The following is a 23935-nucleotide window of genomic DNA, read 5'->3' as shown; positions in this document are numbered from 1 at the left end:
GCTTAAGTTTTGCTTATATTAATCTCATGTTTATATTTCTCATTTCATTTCCTTTACTTAGTTAACTTTTATTTTATTTATGTTCTTATCTTGTTTATTTATGTTTCTCTCTTTTATTATGTTTAGTTAAGTTTATTATGCCAAGGTGAAAAGGTTGTACTAATGGTGTAAGAATAAATATATAACAAACTCAAGATGGACTTTAATATTTGATACTAATATTTTTTATATTTGTATCTTGTTCACTCTTAATACTTTGCTTGTTAAATGATTAATCTAGATTTATATTGTATAATATTTGGTACAACAAATACTTGGCACTTTCATAGCCTAACCGTATGATAGAACCAACACTTATGCTATGAAAGAAACTTAATTTGTCATTAACATAAGTTATAATCATGAATACTTGACAACATTTACAAGTATTAGCATTATTCGAATAAGATAACTAATGTAATCATGTTAACTATTTATAATCCATTTGGAACCTTTTTTGCGTGTGTGGTTTTTAGTTGAGTAATAAAAAAAGTTTATACTATACTTGTTTGAAATACCATTAGTGGATCCTCTAACATTGACAGTTGTTTTTATTATTATTTAATCCTTATATTAATCTTACAATCTCAAAGTTCTCTTTAACTTATTATTGTTGTTATTATTGTTTATAATTTATATAGTTAACTTTTCTTGTGATTCAATCCCTAGTTATTTATTACTTCAACACTTCTTACTCCTGCACTTAGAAGAAGATATCGATCTTTTAATCATGTGAACACACATCCCTAACATGTCATTCTAATTAGATGATTATAGATATATCTAAACTAATTTTCTTGAGGTCAAATCCTAGATAGTATTTACACATCTTTATAAGTCTTGTGAGCACCACGATTGTATGCCTTTCCACAATTATTTCTTCATATTGGACCATAAAAAAATTTTCTATCTAAATTTTTTTATTTTTAAATTAAATAACTATTAAAAAATTAAATAATAAATCTTAAGTTACATTCGAGGAGAATTAGATAAGAAAATAATTTTACATCATAGAAGAAAAAAAAAACAGGGCACATAAATTTTCATTTGATATTATAACCATTTAACTAGAAAAAACACAATCACATTAGTCTTTTAATAATTCATCATGCATAAAAAAACATTAATATGCATAAAAAAATATTAAATGCTTTAATTCTATTTATTTACTTTATTGAAATTTTATAATAATATTCCTAGCATTTCAAAATATTAAGTTAAACTCAATTTGATAATTTGCCAAACTTTACAAAAAAAAATTATTATATATATGGCATTATGATCTGCTCGAGTAGCATCATGATTTCGTCATCATCTCAAGGGTTTTTACAACAATTAATGTTGTCTTAAAAGATTTCGTGTATCTCTTAAATGCTTACACCTCCCTCTGTATAGAAACATTATAATATGGAGACAAGAATAAATGTATCCTTAGACTAAGTGTGTTTGGCTTAGAGGTATGATGGTTTTTTATCAAAGGTACAATATCTTTTAAGCACAAACCATATTTTTAGAAGCTATAAAAATATGCTTTTTTCTCAAAAAAAAACAGAAGCTACTTCTTATTCAAACACCCTCTAAATAACAATTACACCTTCTTTTCCATAGTAGTAATTTTTGTTTTGTTTTGTTTTTAGAATGATTGTTTTTCCCCCCCTGGTAAGCGAGTAAATGCAGATTTCCAACCCATTTCACATGCTTCCCTAGGAGGATGAAAGAAGTTTCCCTTCGAGAAAGTTCATAGCGAGGTCCTTCATGCTTTGAAATTTGTTAATTTACCCCTATTAGTTTAATTTTTCAACATAGCGACCCCCACACTTTCAATTTCATTGGTTGTCCACCATGCTCAAAAACATCAAAGTCGATGAAGGACCATGTCTATCCACAAATTGAAAGTGTCTGGTTGATTTTTTTAAAATGGAAGATAAAGGTGTTCATTCCACCATTTCATAAAATTAATCGCAGAAGAAAATAATAAATTTTTCATTGAAAAGAAAAGATATTGAAATATTTCAATCTCTTTCTACTCCTAAGTTTCTAACCAATTCTAATGTTTGGCAGGGCGTGACTTAGTAAAGAATTGAATTCCATTAGTTTTAAATAAAGATATTTGCAAATTACACCAAAAATAGAGTTTAAATTTATTAAATAGGCCCGCCTCTTAAAAGAAAAAACGAACAAAAAAAATCATTACGATATCATTAGCAAAAACACAAATCAGATGGATAATATATTATAATTATTATTTTAAAGAAATTAATGTGGATTGTAAGATAATTCACCATGCATGCATTATAATAGTGTTTTATGTTTTTTATATTTTTTATTAATTTTTTTGAAATTTCATTTTTTTGCTAGTGTGTTAATTAAAATTTTAAATTAATTTTTTTACTTATTTTTTATATTGTTACTCATTTGATTTCATGAAAAAAGTATTTAACTTAATCATTTACATGAAATAAAAAATGAGGAGACTGAAATTAAAGAAAAGAAAAAATAACATGCTTTTTATTTTTTATTTTTAAAATGACATAAATTCTAGCTTTTCACCCTTCAACGCTATTTTTTACATGCTCAAGTTTAAAAAAATCTAATTTTATTTTTTAAAAAAGAATTAAAAATTAGAAGATTGGGATTATATTAGAAGATTAACATTATATTAGTGAAATACTTAAAGATTAAAGAAAAGATATCTTTCATCAGTATCTAAGTTTGAGAGGAAAAAAAAAAGAGCCATTATATTATGATGAAAGAGAAAAAGTTGACAAAACCAATTTTTCAATAATAAAACTCCTTTTCTTGATGTTAATGGACTTTATTTACTTTCAAGTTTTATTTATATTTTTTTTTCATTAATCTTTTTCAAAAAAAAGTAGATCAATTTTCAAAATCTTATTTTAATTTGGATTGAGTTTTTGTTTTTAAGCCGAATTAAATGGTGATTTAATACCAAAAGTAGGTTTTAATACCAAAAGTAGGTTTTCAAGTTCCTAGGATGCTTTTGTAGAAAAATTAGATCAAAATGGTTTTTAGTTTTTTTTTTTTATCCTTGGAGGGTGGCTACTTAATTTCTTAACAACTAGAGGTGGCTAGAATTTGTGGAAATATGTGACGTGTTATTTGTTTTTTTTTTTAATAAGATGGGACAGATGACATATAGTCTGCCTCTAAAACAAATAAAAAAAAAATTAACAGGCCTAGGCGCATAGGTCAACCATACTTGTGCTATTGAGCTTTTTAATTTTTTTACTTGTTTTTTACCTGTATTTTTTTTTAATTTTATCCTTTAAAATTTTATTTGTTTTAGATTGGGCAACATAATTTATTTTAGTTTAATAATTATAGGTTTTTCATGGTTTTAAACAAACACTTTAATATTTAGTTGATGTTTAATTTTGGGAATATCTATTGTTTTTTCATATAATCAAATGAAAAAATAATTTAAGAACAAAGTTTTTAAACCATGTTCAGTACATCACCTGACTTACCTATTATATAATTAAATAAAAAATGATCTAAAAACATTAAACATGTTAGAGTTCACGATCCAAGTCGCGAGTTTAATGTGTTAGACTAAGAAATCCAGATCAATTCAATATGTTATTGTCTTGATATTTTAAAATAGTTATTTCACTTTGAATTTTGGTTTATTTTTTAATTAATTTTTTTTATTGTAAGCGAACGCTCTCTTTTTTGTTAATTTTATTCTTATAAGTTGGTCCTTGAAACCTAGTGGACATTCATTTTATGAGTTAAAAACATTTGGCGTGCATCACAACATAGTATAAGACATCTATCTATTTAACAAGACACTAAAAGAGGTAGTGCTTCCATTGTGCATCACCTCACAAGGTACAACATTTCAATACTGATTTTTTTTATATATATGTTTTTTTTAATTTTATCCTTAAACAATTAGCTTGTTAGGGATTGGATTTGCTATCATTTATTTTCTATAGAGTTATTTCAATTTCATGACCTGGATCATGAGTTTGATAATTAGTACTTAAAAGTGCATTCTTATTAAAAATTTTATATCATCATATTGCACTTAAAGTATAATTAAATTTTCTAAATTAAGCATGTTTTATAATAATAAATCTGATAATATAAGATAACTTTAATTTATAGTATATGCTTATTTTAAATGCAGATATATCTCACAATTCAAATGATTGCTTAATGTAATTAACTATTAAAAGTAAAAGGACAAAGATAGGGCTAAGCTTAAAGAAGAGATATTGGTTCAATTTGAACACGAACACCCTTCAGTTATTAGGTCATAATTAGAGCTGGAGACCATGGCTTTAAATCTGGTTTATCTAGATGAAAAAGTTAAGACATGCTTTAAATCTGGTTTATCTAGATGAAAAATTTAAGACATAAACCTAAAACATTCATGAAGGGTGCAAGACTCAATTCCGCTGTATTAGAGTTCAAATATTAGCATAAAAAAAGAAGTTGAAATTTATTCTACAATCCAGACACTGTTCAGTATTCAGTTCATAACTCGAGTTCTAGAAGTTCAAATGAGCTTATTCATTGTTTAGTGGAAAACTGAGATATTTTCCTATAACTTTCATAAATACCATTTTGTCAAATTCTAATTGTAGCAATGTCATTTTGTTTAGACAACAAAATAAATAACCCGGTAAAATCGAGCTCGATCTATAGGGAAGTCAACTATATATATATATATAACAAAGAGTTGGAGAGAATTTTATGTGATATTGATGTGAGGATTTAACAATAATAAAATAGTTATCAAGATTAGAGGATCCACTAATGGTATTTCAAATAAATATAACATAAATTCATTTTATTACTCAATTGAAAATCACACACAAATAAGGTTCCAATCTATGATTTATCATTAATAGCTTATTATAAATTATTAACATGATCATATTAATTATCTTATTTAAGTAACACCAATACGTATAAATATTATTAGGTATTCATGATGTGAACTTATATTAATAACAAATCAAGTTACTTTCATAGCATAGGTGTTGGTTAACCATACATTTGGTTATGAATGAATTAAGTATTTGCTGTATCAATGGTTGTACAATACAAATCTATATTAACCATTTAATAAGGAAGGTATTAAGAATGAGTAAGATAAACATGATAGGACATGTTAATAACAAACTTTCTTAAATATAAATATTGAAGTCCATGTTGAGTTTATTTTATACTTATTATAACACCATTAGTAAAACCTTTTTACTTTGACATATTAAACTTAGCTAAACATTACGAAGAAGAGAAATATAAATAAACTAAATAAAAAAATAATTATGATATAAGTTAACTAAGTATAATAAAGGAAATGAAAAGTATAAACAAGAGACTAATAAAAATATAACATGAAATACAACTTGAATATTACAAAGAAATAAAACAAGAGCAAGATCTTAATCTTAAAACCAAAATGCCTGAATGTGTGAAAAACACCTCCTATTATAGGCTAAAAAGAACTATTTATTTGGTAATTAAATATTGATTTAGTGGCTAACTATTGACTTGGTGGTTTAGGTATGAATTTGTTATCTGGATAAAATGACATTGCTACAATCAAACTTTGGTAAAGTAGTTTTTATGAAAGTTCTAGGAATCTATTTCATCTTTCCACCAAAAAATGAATGAGCTGATGTGGACTTTTAGAACTTGAGATACAGATTGAATACTAAACAGTGTGTGGCTTATAGGACATATTCCAACTTTTTTTTTATGCTAAGATTTGAACTTTAAAATAGAGGAATTAAGTCTTGGACTTTTCATAAATGTTTTAGGCCTATGTCTTAGCTTTTCATAAAAATAAACCAGATATAAATTTAAGGTCTACAACTCCATTTATGACCCAATAATCAAATTGTGTTCATGTTTGAATTGAACTAGCATCTCTTCTCTAAACTTAGCCCTTTCTTTATCCTTTCACTTTTAATAGTTAATCACATCAATCAATCATTTAAATTGTGATATGTGTCCACATTTAAAATGAACATTTACTATAAATTAAAGTTATCTTATATTATTAGACTTGTTATTATAAAACATGTTTAAGTTAGGGAATTTAATGATAATTTAAATGCAATATGATGATATAAAACCTCAATGAGAATGCACTTTTAAGTAATAATCATTTGATGGGTTAATATTTTTTTTTTCAATTTCAATTTTGTTTTTTTAACATTTGATTTGTTGGAGATTGAACTTCTTGATTTGTTTTAATTTGCTTTCTATAGGGTTATCCAAACCTCATGATCTAAGTTAAAGAGTTTGACAAGTTAATCTAGTTGACTTAGTTTTTTTTTAATTGAATTATTTTCTTCAATTACATCTTTTATCATTTTATTGATAAAGAATTAAGATTTCTAATTTGTTTTAATTTATTTTCTATGAAGTTATCCTGATCTCATTACTCAAGTCATGAGTTTGATGGGCTGTCTCAAGTTAATTTTGTAGCTTTTTTTTTTAAATTGATTTTTTTATTTCATCTTTGAACATTTGGTTGATTAAGAATTATTCTTCATAATTTTTTTTGATTTTTTTATAGGATTATCCTAATCTCATCACTCAGGTCGTAGGTTGGTAGGTTAAAAGGTTGACTTGTGTTGTTTTTTTTTTGTTTGATTTCTATGACATTATCTTAGTCTCATGAATCAGGCAATAAGCTTAACAAATTAACTTGGGTTGACTTGAGTTTTTTTTGTATTTTTTAATTGATTTTCTTTTTCAATTTTACCCTTCAACATTGAGTGAAGAATTGAGTTTTATAATTTCTTTTTATTTACTTTTAATGAGATTATCCTAATCTCATGACCCAAATCACAGATTTGGCAAGATAAATTGGGCTATGTTTTAGATTTTTTTATTTTTTTCAATTTCATTTTAACAATATTTGATTGATTGAGAATTAAGTTTTATAATTTGCTTCAATTGCTTTTTGTGGGGTTACCATGGTTTAATGATTAAAATTGTAGATTCAAAAGGTTAAACCCACATCAATTTTAATATGTTTTTGTTTTAATATTGTTTTTTAAAAAAATGCTTGAATCACTGTACATTATCACTATAAGAAATGAAGTGGTATCTAATACGCTAAGATCAATCAATGTTCGAACATGAAGCCTTTCTTTCTCGGTCATCCAGCTTAATCTTAGGGTGTGTTTGTGAGAGTTTCTGCTTTTGTTTTTTGGTGCTTTTTAAAAGTGCTTTTGGCTTGAAAAAAAATTAAATTGATGTTTTTTTAGTATTTTTTAATAATTTTGATGTGTTAATGTTAAAAATAAAAAAAAAATTATTTTGAAGTATTTTCAAACAAAAAAACTATTGTAAAAAACACCTTGCATCACAATTTCAAACACACTTAGAGGCCATTTTGAACTATGTTCCAAATGGCGTTACACAAAAATTTGAAATTTATTTTTTTTTACTTATTTTTTTTATGATTTTGGATCGATTTGATGTTAATATCAAAAATAATTTTTTTCAATAAAAAAAATATTATTTTGATTCATTTCTAAGTAAAATATATTTTGAAAAACAATTGTTACCACACTTTCAAACACTACCTTTTTCTAAGTAAATTTTAATTCAAGTGGTTGTAGCACCATCAAATTCTAAACTCAAGCACGTAAAATAGAGTCTAGAACCTAAGCTATGAATTTATTATCAAACTAAATTAATATAGAAAAGAAATGGCATATTCAATTGGATTTGAGGTTCGAGTTTGGCAACTAATATTTTTATCAAGTGACATATACGTGTTTAATTACCATCATTACCATTATTTTCACAATTATACAAGTTTTGATCATGATATAGGTTTGATGTAGATTTCTCCAATTAATTTATGAGGGTGAAAATTTAATATTTCTTGTGGTGGTGTGATTAGTTTTTCTACACATGACACTTTTAAAAAAAAAAAAAACAACTTTACTTGGCACCTTATAATTTGATAACATGATATTATTAGAAAAACCAGCAGCCTGCTGGAGGACTAGTTTACCTAGGTAGTATTGTTTAATTTACTTTACACAACAATAGTCAATTTTCTATTTTATTTTTATTTTAAGTATTATTAAGGATGATAATTTAACTTGAATATGATAATCATTAGCATGAACCGATCTAAACAAGTTGTTATATATATATATATAGTTATTTATTTAATTAATAATAAATAAGATATGAAATATATATTTCTTTTTTATTTTATCTTGAATTATAAATAGTTCTTGGATAATAAATACTGAAAAAATATCTATAGTAAAGACGCTAGAGTATACTGTAATAAAAACCCGATCCTGAGGGTAACATAGGCATAGTCTGTTTCTTAACCTGAACTCTGAAGCTCAATGAAAGCTATTTTCATTATAGAAAAAAAAAAGGTAAAACTGGGGCTCAAGCTATCTACACCACTGAAGGAGGGGATGGGGATGATCAACAAAAATACAAGGAAAAAAAAGGTTAAATAGATAATTCTTAGAAATGAAGGGGAAACATCTAAATATCCAAAATCAAGAGCCAAAAATATCGACTGGATATCAAAGCATTAAATGCTACCATTTACATAGACGCCTTCCTTTTTTTATTACTTCTCCCCAACTTCATCCGCATGCCATAATTAAATCACTAAGCAAACGCAATAGATGAAACAATTAATTAATGAAGTAGAACTATAAAATTCAAGATTCTTTCAATATAGAAGTGGTAAGAAAAGAAAAGAAAAGAAAAACACTACTAATTAATACCAACTTCTCAAAATTTTTATAACGTACCATATACATTCCTCCTCCCGTCTCATACATATATATATATATATATATATATATATATATATATATATATATATATATATATTGATAAATGAATCTCAATTTAATACAAAGCAACCCACTCTTCACCCTTCTCTCTAATTGTTGTTGTTGAAGAAGAAGAAGAGCCTTTTTTATCTGGTGAATATGGCAGCTGAGGTGAGTTCTCGGGTAAGGGTTTTTAGTGGACATGAGGATGATAGCAATGCTGAGAGTGAACCCGGTGCAGCGAAATCAACAGCTTTGATCACCAGGGACTTGCTTGGTGGTGCTACTTTAGAGACTGAATCTCTAGAATTGGACCTTGATTTGCGAGTGCCAAGTGGCTGGGAAAAACGGCTGGACTTGAAGGTAATTGGTGTTCTTATCTGGGTTCTGTTTGTTTCTTGAGAAAATAGCAAGGAAAAGAACATCAAAGGGTTTCAAGATCCTATGATGATCATCATTATCTTTTGAAGGTTCATGAGATATACTTTTTTTGGGTTTGTTTAACTTCTTGAGAGTATCTGGTTATATATTCCTAGGAAAAACAGAGTTTTTTTAATGTACAAAAGGAGATTTTATATATGTGTTTCATGACATGTACTTGTTATGATACTTATTTCTTTTCCCTGTTCTCTTTGAAGGTTGAAATCCTAAGGGTTCTACAATTTCCTTCTATTTATGCAGATACATCTTTTTATTACATGGCTGCACTAAAATGTTTACTGATTTATTTAATTTGAATTTCTCTGCTTTGTTTGATATCCTATGTTTGACTTCCGAGAAACTGGAGGAATAGGAAATGAGAGTCCAATCAATTGATATTTTTTTAGTGTCAGCTTCTGGCTTTCATGAGAACTATATATGTGGAGTTTGATATGCAGACAGAGGCTTTCTTGAAGTTTTTCTGAGAAATTTAATTCCCTAACTTTTCCAGCAATCAAACAGTTTTATTTATTCATAGGAGTAATCAAACCTTAGATTACTCCCTTTTCTTTTCTTTATTTCTCTCTTCTTCTTCTTCTTTTTTCCCCTTTTTGATGAAGGGTTTAAAGTTGTACGCATCCTTTCAACATAAGTACTAATCAAATGCTATAGTGCCATTAAATGCTCTTCAATGCTTAGCAACTTGTAAGTTATTTCCTCCACCTTCTCTTCAATAAATTCCGATCATCTATTTAATTTCTGATATATTTCAACTTCAGAATTAAATCCATCATTAATGTCATGGCCAGTAAAAAAATCAATTTTCTTTCTTATTAATGTTTTATTTTATTGGTTGCAGTCAGGAAAGGTTTACTTGCAAAGATGCAACCCCTCAAATTCACCCTCATCATCCTCAGATTACAGGCACCAAACCAATCAAACAGTGGTAAAGCTTCAAGACTTAAATTTCCCGCCCTCGCCCTCCAAGACTACATTAAACCTTTTCGATGAAGGTAACTTGGAACTGAAGTTAGTTGCATCACCGTCGTCAAGCAGTTACCGTAGTGTTTGCACTCTAGATAGTGTAAAATCGGCACTCGAAAGAGCTGAGAGAGAACTAGGAAGGAAGCGATCCGCATCGCTGTGGAAATCATCAATGTCACCTCCGTATTCATCATCATCATCCTGTATAAGAGAAATTCAAGAGGGAGAAAATGATGAGAAGCTAGGAGCACCATCCCCAGTTGCGGCAGGATGTCCCGGTTGCTTATCGTACGTGTTGATAATGAAAAGTAATATTCCAAAATGTCCTAGATGCAATTCAGCTGTTACCATGCCAATGGTGAAGAGGCCTAGGATCGATCTCAACATATCAATTTGAGATTATTGTTGTCAAAATTAGTGATAAAAGGCTTGAAATCGATTAACTGGATGTTAATCTTTGACTTTTGTGAATGATAGATGGAATTTGAAGGGGGCCTGAAAAGAATAGGAATTAATGTTATGCAAAGAAGATATGGTTTTATTAGGCATATCAAATGGTAGAAAAAATATTTCATCTTCAACCCTTCCATATGCCAATAGTGAAGGCGGCTTATTTTATTTTTTTAGGAACTAAATGGCTTATGCGTAACCACGTGGTGTTTCTTATATTTGTCTTTTAATATTTGTAGACATTTCAACTGTTTCATCTACAATGGCCTTTCACACAAATTCCTTGAACATTAAAACTTATGCATGTTTCATGTTTAAAGCAATTACTTAACTACCAAAATTATGCTGAAATATTCTATCAATATTTAAATATTGATTTTATCAATACTAATTTTACCAATGAAATCATAAGCAATTACTGTCCATTAGAAAACTTATCAAATTTATCGTAAATGCAAACTTACTTATTGTAAATAATTTTTATTTTATTGTTAATTCTGTTGCTAATATAATCACTGATAAATTTACAAGCGAAAAAAACATGCTAAAAAAAAAATATTTATCGACGTTATTTCATTGGTATTTCCATCAATAAAGATGGTATATCACCAATAAAAAAGACCGTTTATAATTCTATTGGTGATTTATTTCCATATTACTGATAGAATTAACTTGTTTTACATAGTGTCAATGACATTTTCTATAATTATTTTTCAACTCTTTATAATTTTTCAACATGCTTTTTCCATTGATAAGTCCATCAGAAAGTTGTTAAAATATAAATTTTAAAAAATTTTAATAAACAGAATAGAAAAAAGTCAAAAGAAACTAAAAGAAAATAAAAAATCAAATATTTATATAGATTTAAGTTAAAAGAAATTAAATTAAAATAAAAAAATCAAATACATATTAAATATTTAAAAATTCATTAGTTTAAATACAAAAGAAAGAGGAGGAGGAAGATGCAGATTTTTGCCAGGACCGGGGGTAATAAGGTGGACCATATATATCACTCATATGTGATTTCAACTCCATACATAATTGCTAGAATTCAATAGTCTCAACATTACATTGTTATGTCTGAACAACAAGATAGGTTGTATGAGATACAACTTGTTGTTTAAAATCACATGGAACTCTAGAGATTGAATGCTTGGAGTTGATTGTGAGCATCCAACGGCTGAAACACTTTAGTTCGTTTGTAACTCCTCGACCGTAGTATTTGAGATACAGTAAACTTGATTTTTATCAGGTTAACCAGACAATCCTACCTCCAACCATAAATCTAGAACAAGTTCTGGATTGGTCGAAGGAATGTCTTCATATCTCTTATGTAACCAAGTGTTATATGCTTCCTGAAAAAAAAAAAAGCTAATTCAAAAAAATAATAACTTAAAAAAAGAAATTGTTGAAATCTAAGATACCATGAACTTTTGAGCTTGATTATCCATAAGTTGTTACATCCCTTTACGATGGTCATCATTTCACATGTGAGTTTCCAAAAGAGAGAGGCTACTTATGCCTCATTTGCCTGTTCATGGTCGGGCCCTAACGACTCATGACCTTTAGAAGTGTTGCTGAAGAACTAGCAATAATCTTGTCTATATAATGTACTACTGACTTTCATCTTAGCATATACACAAATTAGAGGATTGAAAAAGGTAATAGCATTCCTTAAAAAAAAAATCAGCAGCATCTCTTCTATAGAAGAGACTACCTGTAATTGAACAACCTATAAATACACATCAATAATATATAGTTATAAATCAGTTGATTTTATTTATGACAATTCTTTGTTGCTATCGATTTATAAATAAATAAATAAATAAACCCCATCAAAATGTCAAACTAAAATTAACATGTATTTTCTATCGATAAATTTTTTGTATAATTAATTTCACAACAATATAAATCACCATTTTAACCAAAAATAAATTACAACCTATGCAATCAAACTTCCATCTTCTTAACTATTTGGACATATAATTCTTACTATAATGCTTTATTAACTTCTCAAATAACAAATCAATATTTTGTATCTTATATGCTTCCTCTATATTGAGAGTCATTGTAATTCATTAAACCTAAAATTGATGGAATCTATGCAAAATAGCATTTGATACATATTGCGTTCTTAACTTCTGCACTTAAACCTCCAATATCTAGCTAGTATAAGTTATCTCGTAATGTATACCTACAACCTTTTTATTCATTTTACTTAAGCTTTTCTTAGTGCCTTACAAATGAAATATTTCTCGAACCTGTAATTTCTATACCTATTTGCTTTTAAAGATTCTTCTAGTATTATGGTTCAGAATCTCTTCACAGATTTATAATGCCTAGCTTATTGGCTTACAAATAAAGTTTTGCTCAAGCTTTTAAACAACATTGCTCAATTTATTTCTATACTAATTTTCACTATTCTTCTAATTTTTTTCTAAATTTTATCAACAAGCACATACACTCAATATATTTAATACAAACACAATAAAAACATCAAAGATAAAAACATAGTGACAATTGTTTTAAGAAAAGGAAGAAGAAGGGGATTGTCCTGGAACTTTTCTTCTTATGGTTTGGATGACCTTGATGGAGTGACAAGGGAAGAGTTTAAAGTGGAATTTTTTTTTAATTAACCCATAAACCTTGGCAGACAAAAAAAAGAAAAATAAAGAGATTTACCTTATATGGAGGGTTCTTACGTGAGGATGGAGTGGGAAAGAAAGAGAATAAGAAGGAATAAGGAGAGGAAGAGAATGGTGATAAAGAGGTAAAAAAAGAAGAAGTTGTAACGCGGGGAAGAAGAAAAGAGAAAACAGGTTAATGTTCTAAAGTCAGCGATTCTGCTCTTTTAATTGGAGCTTTTTTACAGACAAACAATTAAATATTTATATTTTTTTCATGTTTGTCGATGATTCTATCTGTACTTTTTCATTGAAAATTTCAATTAAATTGAAAAAATTCGCCAAAATATCACCAATGAGATTTTAGTCTATCCATTCCATCTGTACTGACTAGTGGCATTGAAGTGTAATTTTTTTCCAACTTTTTGGAATGTACTGACAGACTAATTGGTGATTCCATCTATATTGGCTAGCAGCATTGGAGTATTTTTTTTTCCAATTCTCTAGAATATATTGATGGACTAGTCCATTGGTGATTCTATCTATATGATTTTGGTCCCCAGTCCCCTAAGGATTTTGTCTATAAGCCTTAGTGCCAATGCATGTAATTTTTTCCAACTTTTTCTGTTGATATTTTACATGTTGTCAGTAGTTCTATTGATATAAAATAGTTTTTGTTTCCAAATTATATTTGTATTCCTTATTTATTCATCCTACAAAGACATAAAATAACAACACATTAACCACAGTTATATGTATAATTATAAAATCATAAAAAATAAATATTTCCTTGTCATGTAATAACTGTAAAGGAACATAAAAAAAAATACTACATTAAAGTCAATTTCATTACATATTCATGTCAAACAAATTAATCAAAATTATCTTTTTCTTCTTCAATTTTGTCATCATTATCTCCATCATAATCTTTTACATTGAATATGTCGATGTCATCATCTTCATCAATTTCTTTATGTCCATTGGTTCTCAAAATATTATTTAACTCCTCAAAGTTAACATTACAAAAGTATTCTCAGTGATGTGAAAATTTTAAATTTCTTCTAGGTTAGTAGATAGAGCAACTCAATATAGATCAACTAAATCATTAAATTGAAAGATATCATCTCCCATAGTTACTTCATCATTACCATCCTAAAATTTTTTAACATGACCTCTAGGTTTAGTTCTAACTACGAACAACCAACCAATCCTAGAATGATTCTTTCTAAAAGAAGAAATGTATATTAACTTGTTGACATTGCTTGGTGAAAACAAAGACATTATCAACAACATGAAATTTACCCTTTGTATGTATTATCACCAAACCATGTTAGGGATTTATTATGATTACTCTATCTGTGGTATCATACCAATAACATTTAAATAAAAAGACTCAATTATGCTCGTTATGATATTAAAAGTCAATGGCCTCTTCTAACTTCTTATAGTAGTCAACTTCAAACTCATTAGAAGTCAATCTCACTGTTTTATGTCTTTCTACCCTAACCATACTCTTTAGTATGAAAAATATATTTATTGATGAAATATAGAATTTCACCTTTCTTTTAAGACCTAAACATAGTAAATTCAAAGTCGCTAACATTCCCTCTCAATTGATAAATTTGGTACATGATAAATATTGAGATCACTTCAACAATATAAGCATTGCATATTAAAGTTTCAACATGCGCTTTATTTTTTACTTTTCTCTTAACATTGAACAAGTATCTGTATGGAATTGAACATCTATTTTGATTTTTTTTAATAAAAAAATATAAATTTAAATAGAATGCATGTGTAATATTTAACCTCTCAAATGGATACATTCATCTATATTGGACAGGGCCTCTAACTATTGCCTTAAATGATAAATGTATGGATGGATACTCTATTAAGTTGAAAAATAATAAGGGAATATTATCTCAAGTTTGCATATTTTTTTGGACGATATTCACTAAAAGTCTCTTTATGTTTTGGGTATGCAACTTGTTAAAGCATATGCCTCTAAAGAAGTGACTGATTTTTATAAGTGTATCTCATATCTCCTTTGATAATAAATCTTTGTAAGAAAGTGGAATGAGTGTTTCAAACTTACCAATCTAGATATGTTTGAAGCATGCCCATCAAGAAAACATAAACTCTCAAGCTATTGGTAGACAAGTAACTATGCATTCTTGTTTAAGACGAAGCTAGCTTTGGGCTTTATGACCTGTGCTCATCATAAACCAACTCTATATTTTTACAGTGATAAAAAAGGAATATATATTCTAGCCTTCTTCATGTTGTCCTTTTTCTTCCCTTTCATGTCCATAATCATGTTAATATTTTTAAACATGTTCTTTTTAATATACATGACATTAAGACTATAATGGAGGAGGTCAAGCTTCTAATAAGAAAGATCTAAAAAAATATTTTGTTTTATCCAATTATGGTTAGACCAAAATCAAAAAACTTCTATTTACCCGGTTGAAAACAAAACACAATAACATTGTACTATGATACCACGTCATATAATTCTTCACCAGACGATACCAAAAATGGAACATACCTATCAACTCTATCAACAAATAAGTCCTTTATGTTCTTTCTGTACTTGTAATCAGTTGACAAGAATCGTTAGTGACAATAAAAAAATGCTTTACCACCATTTGTTATGGTGAAAGCCTTGTTATTTTTCATATAGTATAGACATGTTGATTTTCCATACATGCTCTAACTAAAACCTATTTCATACTTAAGGAAATCATTAATAGTCTATATTAAAGCTACCATCATCTAAAAATTATTTTTTCTCAAGACATTATAAAGCTACCATCATCTAAAAATTATTTTTTCTCAAGACATTATAAGTCAAAGTCCTGGATAACCACAACCACTTTAACTTATCAATCAACGGTTGAAGACAAACATCTATATTTTGATTAGAACTGGGTATAATTATAGATAGAAACATGAACTCCGGCCTCATACTCATCCCCAATGGCAAGTTGTAAGCCATGAGTATCACTAGCCAACAAGAATAAAGAGCAACAAATGATTTGAATGGATTGAATCTTTTTATACATAACCTAAGATATACATTTCTCGGTTCCATTGAAAACTAATGATTTACCCTATTAAAATATTTCCAGACTTCACCATTAGAAGGGTAAACCATGACTCCATGCAGCACATCATGTGAATGATGCCATATTATGTGCTCAATAGTCTTTGAAGACATGAATAACCTTTACATTCTAAGAATGATTAGGAAGTATCTAAGTTTTCTATTGCGACAAAAGCCCTTCTTCTGCCAGTTTTGGGTATATAATGAGTATATCCACAATTCTGTACTTGGTCAAATATTTATTTTTAAGGTAGTACAACATGCAAAATTCTGGACATATATCAATTTTTTAGTATCCTAAGCCAAAAGGTTTCATCATAGACTTAGCAATATAAAAGCTCTTTTTTCAGCCTATTACCTTTAGGTAAAATTCTTCTCACTCATTTGATGATTCTATTGTAACCAAAATCACTCAACTTATAATCTAACTTTAGGTGAACACTTGTGCAACAACCAATAATTTATTATGATTTGTGCATACATCCTATAATAGTTCGGTAGAGTCTTTCAAAAGATTAAAAAACTTGGTTGCGTCTGCATATGGTTCTTCATCTATGATTAAACATTCACCTGCATAACCTTGATTCATTCTCATCACATCTATAACCATATTCCTATAAGGATTACTATTATTATCTACAACTCCATGCACATTGCTACAACTAGAAGTTAACCCAAGCATTCAATCTACCATGGTCTCATAAGAAAATCAAAACAAGTATTTCTTCATGAAATCTTTTTATAGAAGATGCACTGTTACAACATCTAGATCGAAAAACCTTTTTTATTTTTACATTTATTACATGAACATTTAATACCACCCCCATTAATATTTCTCATAATAAATAGTATGTAACTAATAAAACTCTCAACCTCATTACGATAATCCATCATATAAAATATTAAATCTATATAAAATATTGATGACGACATGTATTAATTGATTATATGAACTAAATAAATTAGTTAACATTGGTTTAATTCAAACTTATTAAATCTATTTTAATAGTACTCTTAAATCAGTATCAAATACTAAACAAATTCAAATTCCTTCATATTTACCAAAATTTTCAAATCAATAATAAAATTGACAAAATATGAGACATATCCATTAAATAAGCTATTATTTATTTCATTACGAAACACTCAAGTCACAAAAGCAATTTCATCAAATTACAAAACATATAATTTTTTTTTTAAATCTCAAATAAATCTTAACATATAAAAATTATACATTTATAAAACAAAATTCTATGGGTAAAAACTATAAAACAAGTAAATACATAGATAAACTACATACACTATAAAAATATACATTAAAAATTAACATTTTAAAAATGAGTTCCAATAAAAAATGGGTAGTTTTGCTTACTTGATGTGAGGAATTAAAAAAAATGAACTAGAACAAAGATGCTGACAAAGAAAATGTTAGAGTGACCATATTTTATAGTGATAAGAATTTGATTTGTTATAAAATAGGGGGGGTGTTGTCTTTAGCTAAGAAAATAAAGGAAAAAGAAAAAATGAAGGAGGGGGAGGTGGTCGCTCGCCAAGTCATTATTTTATATTAACGATATATTTACAAATAAATATTATCAACAAGTTTAATTTTTTTAGTAATACCATTTATAAAACTAACATGTTATTATTTTTTTAATTTCTTAATTTTTTATTATAATTCCCTTCAATGTATATAAATAAAAGTTGTCGTAGTGTATATCAAGAGACATAAAGAAGAACTAGCTCATTGATAAAATCACTGCAATTTCTGATAGAATTTTGACCGTTGATGTTTTTATTTGTATTCGTTAGTTTTATGGTAATAATTTATTGGATTTATATTAATTAAATAATGCACACACCTATAAATTCATCGTTAAATTCAATGCAATTTACTGATAAAATTTTGACTCTTGACTAGTTACATGACCTACGTGATGCCGCAGGTTATTTTTTTGTATAAAAAATATATAAAAAAATTAAGATTTAAAAGTATTAGGTTTTTCTGTAAAGCTATACCCAAAAGTTTTGAATTTGTTTGCAACACCTAACCTAATAGTAATATTTATAATATTAATAATAACATTAAACTTGCATGATCCAAATTTAAGTAAGTATGGCTGCAACACCGAACCCAAGAATATTGAATGTGGGTCTAGCTATAAGGTGCTGTTATAAAAATATGATAATTAAATAGATTAATTAAAAAGAAAAAAATAAAGAAAGAACCAATAGGAAGAAAAAAATTAATGAAAAAAAAGAAAAAAAATTAATTAATTAGGTTTAACCCCTCAAACTAGGTTAACCCGTGAAATCTGGGATTCGCGTTGTCATAGGGTGCGTGAGCATCGTCTGGCGACGGCGAAGGCTCTTGTCATGCCTCCTGATGAGGGGTGTTATGTGTTGGAAAATTATGATTAATTTTTTGAAGTCACCACCTAGTATTATGGTTACTAGAAACCTATGGTCTACGAGAGTTTAAGTAAGGAACTGGTTGTGCAAGGGGAAGACGCATCATCCCCAGTTCACCCTACCTAAGGTAAGCTGCATTGTTGTTTGATTGTTTTTTAAGTCACGTTTCTATTTATTAGTCTTTTCTAAGGCTCAGGGTAGATCTCTCTTCATGAGAGAGTTTTGACCTTATCGGGTTAAATCCTAATCGTTCTAAAGTCTGAATATTAACATCGTATTTATTTACATATTGTATCTTTAATACCTGAGGGTGTACTTTTATCATGTAATTTTACACCCCACAAATATTAAAGTCTACATATAGATTCTAAAAAAAAAGGATTAAATTTTTTTTTAAATGTTGGCCAAATCCTAATAGATAATTATAAACTGGTTACGATATCTATTTTTGGATTAAAAAATAAAAAAGATGCAATTTTGTTTTTTATAAAAAACATGCTTGGAAAAATTTCAGGATTTGGTTGTATGCAATAAAATATTTTTTTTGAAAATGTTTAGAATTTTTTATAATTTCAGAGGAGATTGGGTATTTTAATACCGGATTTGTATTTTACAGTGTAAATACACAACCCGATATTATGCAAAAATGGTAAAAAAAATTATTACACACACACACACACACATATGAAAAAATCACAATTTTTTCTGAAATGATTTTTTTGAAGATTTTTAGACTTAAAAAAAAACAGCCCACTGCATGAACAATAGACATCAATTATAATTTACGTCCACTGTTCACTTATGAACAGTGGAACTCCACGGGGAAGATGAAGGAGTAGGGGAATGGTGGTAGACCACCTGACGTGGCGGTTATGGCTGGCTGGCAGGGGAGGAAAACCTGAAGCCGACGGTGGAGTTGGCTACAGCCGGAGGAGGAAGAAAAAAGGAAGAAAAAAAGTGTGCGGGAGAGGCTATAGAGAGGAGAGAGAAATTGACGGTGGCTCTTGGTGGTCAGCTGGTGGTTGACTTAGGTTCTTATGGTGGAGCTGATGGTCGAAAGACCGGTGGTGATGGTGGTGGCGGCTGAAGGTGATGGTGGTGGTGGCTGAAGGCCACGATGGAGAGAGAAAGAAAAAAGAAAATTTGCAGAAATCAGCAGAAAAACTAGTTTTTTGGTTAATTTTGGACTCGATTTTCTCCTCCCTCAGGCCATAACATTAGCCTCTATTTATAAGCAGTGGAAGAGGGTAAGTTTGTCTACACTGGGGTAAAATTTTAGCCTTTGATTCTATTGGGAAGGATCCCAAACATTGGTTCAAAGTAGGCATGGTGCATGCTTAACCGCTTTTTATGATCGGCTTGTTTTAACTCGCAAGTGCACGAGTGTGCGATGTAGCAATTAACTCGGTAAGATTGAGGTCATATCCACAAAGAGCTAGATCTGGAAATTAAGCTAGGTAAGAAAAAAAAACTCAAGAGAAATTAAATTAACAATAACTTGGTTGAAAATAATTGATGGATTTGTTTTCAAAGATGAAAAAGTGTAAATAGATTTTAAATGACAAGAAAAAGTAAGTCTTGATCCAAATCAATTTTAATGGTGATGTATTGGTGATTTCTTCAACATATATAAGATAACTCAACCTAATATCAACGATGGTGATATTAGATCAGAAGATATTACAATGAAGTTTAGAAAGATGAAGATTGATTATTGCTTAAGAATGAACATGTACTTTCATATTAAGTAAGACATTGAATCAAACAATCTCTATACCAAAACTAAAGTTTGTGCATAAAAATTCAAGATTATAACATTGCCTAAATGATTTCTAAAATTTCTTTGCAATAATAAATCATTCATGAAGAAAATGAGAAGATAAACATTAAGATTCATTCATATCCTAAAGAACTCACCTCAATCACCATCATCCTTGATTTGGATCCAAGAAAGAGATTAGCCAACCATGATTATATATAAGAACACTTCAATAAACATGAAATAACTTGAATCAAACTAAAATAAGTTTTACAAACTAAAGAACCGAAATCTATAAAGAAGAACACAATATAATTTTAGAAAAAATTCGGACACAAATCTGACTCTAACTTTGGACAGCAATTTGACCCTCTTTGAAGCCTTCTCTCGAGATGTATATTAGAGACATATTTATAGGAAATTTTTTCACCTTTCCATATCATTAAAGAACAGCTCATTTGGACACTTGAGTCAAACGTTATGGGCAAAACACTGAAAGTGTTCTGAAAAATCAAATTAGGATAGCTTTGCAACCACTTTGGTGCACATTTTTCTTCCTCATTTATGAGCTGTCTCTTTCTTCTTTTTGACCTGAAATAATGTAAAAATCTCCCCTCCAGCTTTCCATCCATGTGCTTGCCTTCTTGGATCATGGATTACTCAAAATAAATCAATTGTTATTTGTTGTGTGGACATGTAAGATCATGGATTGTGTTTGGGCTTATTTGAAGGTTGATTTGGGGTTGATTTGGGGCTGAATTTAAGCATCAAATAAGTATACAAATGTACCTATTATTTGGGCTAAGATTGACATTGAAACCTTGAGTATTTAATGGTTGAAGTTTGCACACAACATAAGGCAAGTTTGGGCTTGAAATAGATCATATGATATTCTTTTCTAGAATTGGAATAGAATTGATTTTTGGGACAAATTTGAAGCACTTATTTGAACCAAGATTTGCTTCAATCTTCAACTAAATGTCTCTTCAATTCTTTGTTCTGAATTTCGACGTTGAATTTTCTGAATTAATTCATTTAAGCTCCAAAAACCTACTGAAACATTAAAACAAACTTCATTACTAAAAAACACATCAATTATTATAAAAAAAACCAAATAAAAACAATAAATATATAAAACAAACTTCATTACTAAAAAACACATCAATTATTATAAAAACAACCAAATAAAAACAATAAATACATATGTAAAATAAGAGACTTAATGACACTTTTGATGCACAATCACACCCCTTAACTTAGATTTTGCTAGTCCTCAAGCAAAACAAAACATAAAACCTTTGAAATAAAAAGAATAATAACAATCATAATTAGGCTCGATTCATCACAGTTGAAGGACCTATCATGCAAACATTGGTATCTTTAACTTAGTGTACACAATAGTAAATAAAGAAAACTAAGCATACTCACATTCTCTAAATCAAACATCCATACAAAATTTCCAAATTCAATCATATTTATCATGCAACCAACATAATTGATTCACATGAAAACTCAACTTGTAATCTTCCCTTCTCACCAACACAAACAAGGTAGCAAACTAGAGAAATATATATATATATATATATATATATATATATTTTCTTTCTTTCTTTCTTTTTTCTTTGAAGATATGATTTATTTTGTCTTTAAGTAGTCACTTCTCTTTTGACGCGAATACAAACATTTATGATGAATGCACCCGGTTACTCACAAAGTCACAAACTTAAAGTGCTTTGCATACTCATATTTCAAGTTGCCGTTTGACTTAAAGATAAACATTTGTGATGAATACCTCTAGTTACTAAGCAACTCAAAACATTGGAGTAGATAGAACTTTGTACACATTTATTTATTTATTTGTGTAATAATTATTACTCTATTTACTTAAACCTTGTTTAGGACTGGATCAAAAGGGATAATCACAAGTAAAGCATCATACTTGATTAGTACTTAAAAGTGCATTTTTATCATGGTTTTATATCATCATTTTGCACTTGAAGTATCAATAACTCCTTAACTAAAATATGTTTTATAATAATGTATCTAATAATATAAGATACCTATAATTTATGGTAAATGTCTATTTTTAATGCAGGTCTATCACATAAATGAAAGGATTGATTGATGACTTGAAGAACTTAAATTGCATGGATAAAGAGATGGTCAAACTTAGAGAAGAGATGTCGGTGCAATCCAAACCGGAACACTGTTCGGTAATTGGGTTATATCTAGAGCTATAGATCTCAGATTTAGGTCCAATTTATATGGATGGAAAGGTATGACATAGGCCTACAACTTTCATATGGAGCCCAAGATCTAAAAAGGCCATTATCAAGTCCAAATTGTAGCAACAACAAAGAAGCCCGAATCTGTCTTCCAGCCCGAGCACTGTTCGGTATTTTGGCCATATCTGGAGTTCTAGAAGTCCAAATGAGCTGAATTTTTTACACAAGAAAGCTGAGACAATTGCCTACAACTTTCATGTTTGCAACTGGCTCCAGTTTTGACGTTATCAATGACGTTTTGGGCAGACAAGAGAAGATAAGGATTGTCACCAAGTCAAAAGTTGGCCACCCACTTATCAATTAGTCATCAAATCAATAGTTCTCAATTTTGGCCTATAAAAGGAGGCATTTGCCATGCATTTAGGCATCTTGGTGTTCAGATCAAGATCATGCTCTTCCTTTCTCTCTTTGTATTTTTTATGCTTTGTTTTCATTAATATTAAGTTTATGCCTTTCATTTCCTTTCCTTTACTTAGTTAACTTTTATGTTCTTATTTTGTTTATCTATTTTGCTTTCTTTCATTATGTCTAGCTAAGTTAATTATGTCAAGGTGAAAAGGTTACACTAATGGTGTGAGAATAAGTATAATGTAAACTTAATATGGACTTTAATGTTTGATACTAACATGTTTTATATTTGTTATCTTGTTCACTCTTTTATACTTTGCTTGTTAAATGACTAATCTTGATTTATGTTGTATAACACTTGGTACAACAAATGCTTGGCACTTTCATAGCCCATAATGTATGGTATAACCGACACCTGAGCTATGAAAGGAACTTGATTTGTTGTTAACATAAGTTATAATCATGAATGCTTGACGAGATTTACAAGTATTAGCATTAATTGAATAAGATGACTAATGTAATCATGTTAACAATATATAATCTGATTGGAACCTCCTTTGTGTGTGGTTCCCAATTCAATAATAAGAGTTTATACTATACTTGTTTGATATACCATTAGTGGAACCTCTAACCTTGACATTTGTTATTATTATTGCTTAATCCTTACATTAATATTTGATCTCCAAGTGCTCATC

The 23935-nt window shown here is 28.6% G+C and overlaps 1 protein-coding gene across 1 annotated transcript; it reads left to right on the top strand.

Moving 5' to 3' along the window:
- The first annotated feature begins 8913 nt into the window (after positions 1–8913).
- On the top strand, positions 8914–10891 carry LOC105116008 (uncharacterized). Its single transcript, XM_011013135.1, has 2 exons — positions 8914–9215; positions 10132–10891. The coding sequence occupies exons 1-2, from the start codon at positions 9012–9014 to the stop codon at positions 10651–10653; spliced, it is 726 nt and encodes a 241-aa protein (XP_011011437.1). The 5' UTR covers positions 8914–9011; the 3' UTR covers positions 10654–10891.
- The last annotated feature ends 13044 nt before the right edge of the window (positions 10892–23935 follow it).

Source organism: Populus euphratica, unplaced genomic scaffold (genome assembly GCF_000495115.2).
Source record: "Populus euphratica unplaced genomic scaffold, PopEup_1.0 scaffold831.1, whole genome shotgun sequence".
Classification (NCBI taxonomy): domain Eukaryota; kingdom Viridiplantae; phylum Streptophyta; class Magnoliopsida; order Malpighiales; family Salicaceae; genus Populus; species Populus euphratica.
This window is presented reverse-complemented; position numbering and strand designations above follow the sequence as displayed.

What these genes read in the sequence shown, in the direction of transcription:
- LOC105116008 (XM_011013135.1), top strand. Translation starts at nt 9,012, where the DNA reads ATGGCAGCTGAGGTGAGTTCTCGGGTAAGGGTTTTTAGTGGACATGAG. An exon ending in AAAAACGGCTGGACTTGAAG is followed by an intron (nt 9,216 to 10,131) that starts GTAATTGGTGTT and finishes TATTGGTTGCAG; the next exon opens with TCAGGAAAGGTTTACTTGCA.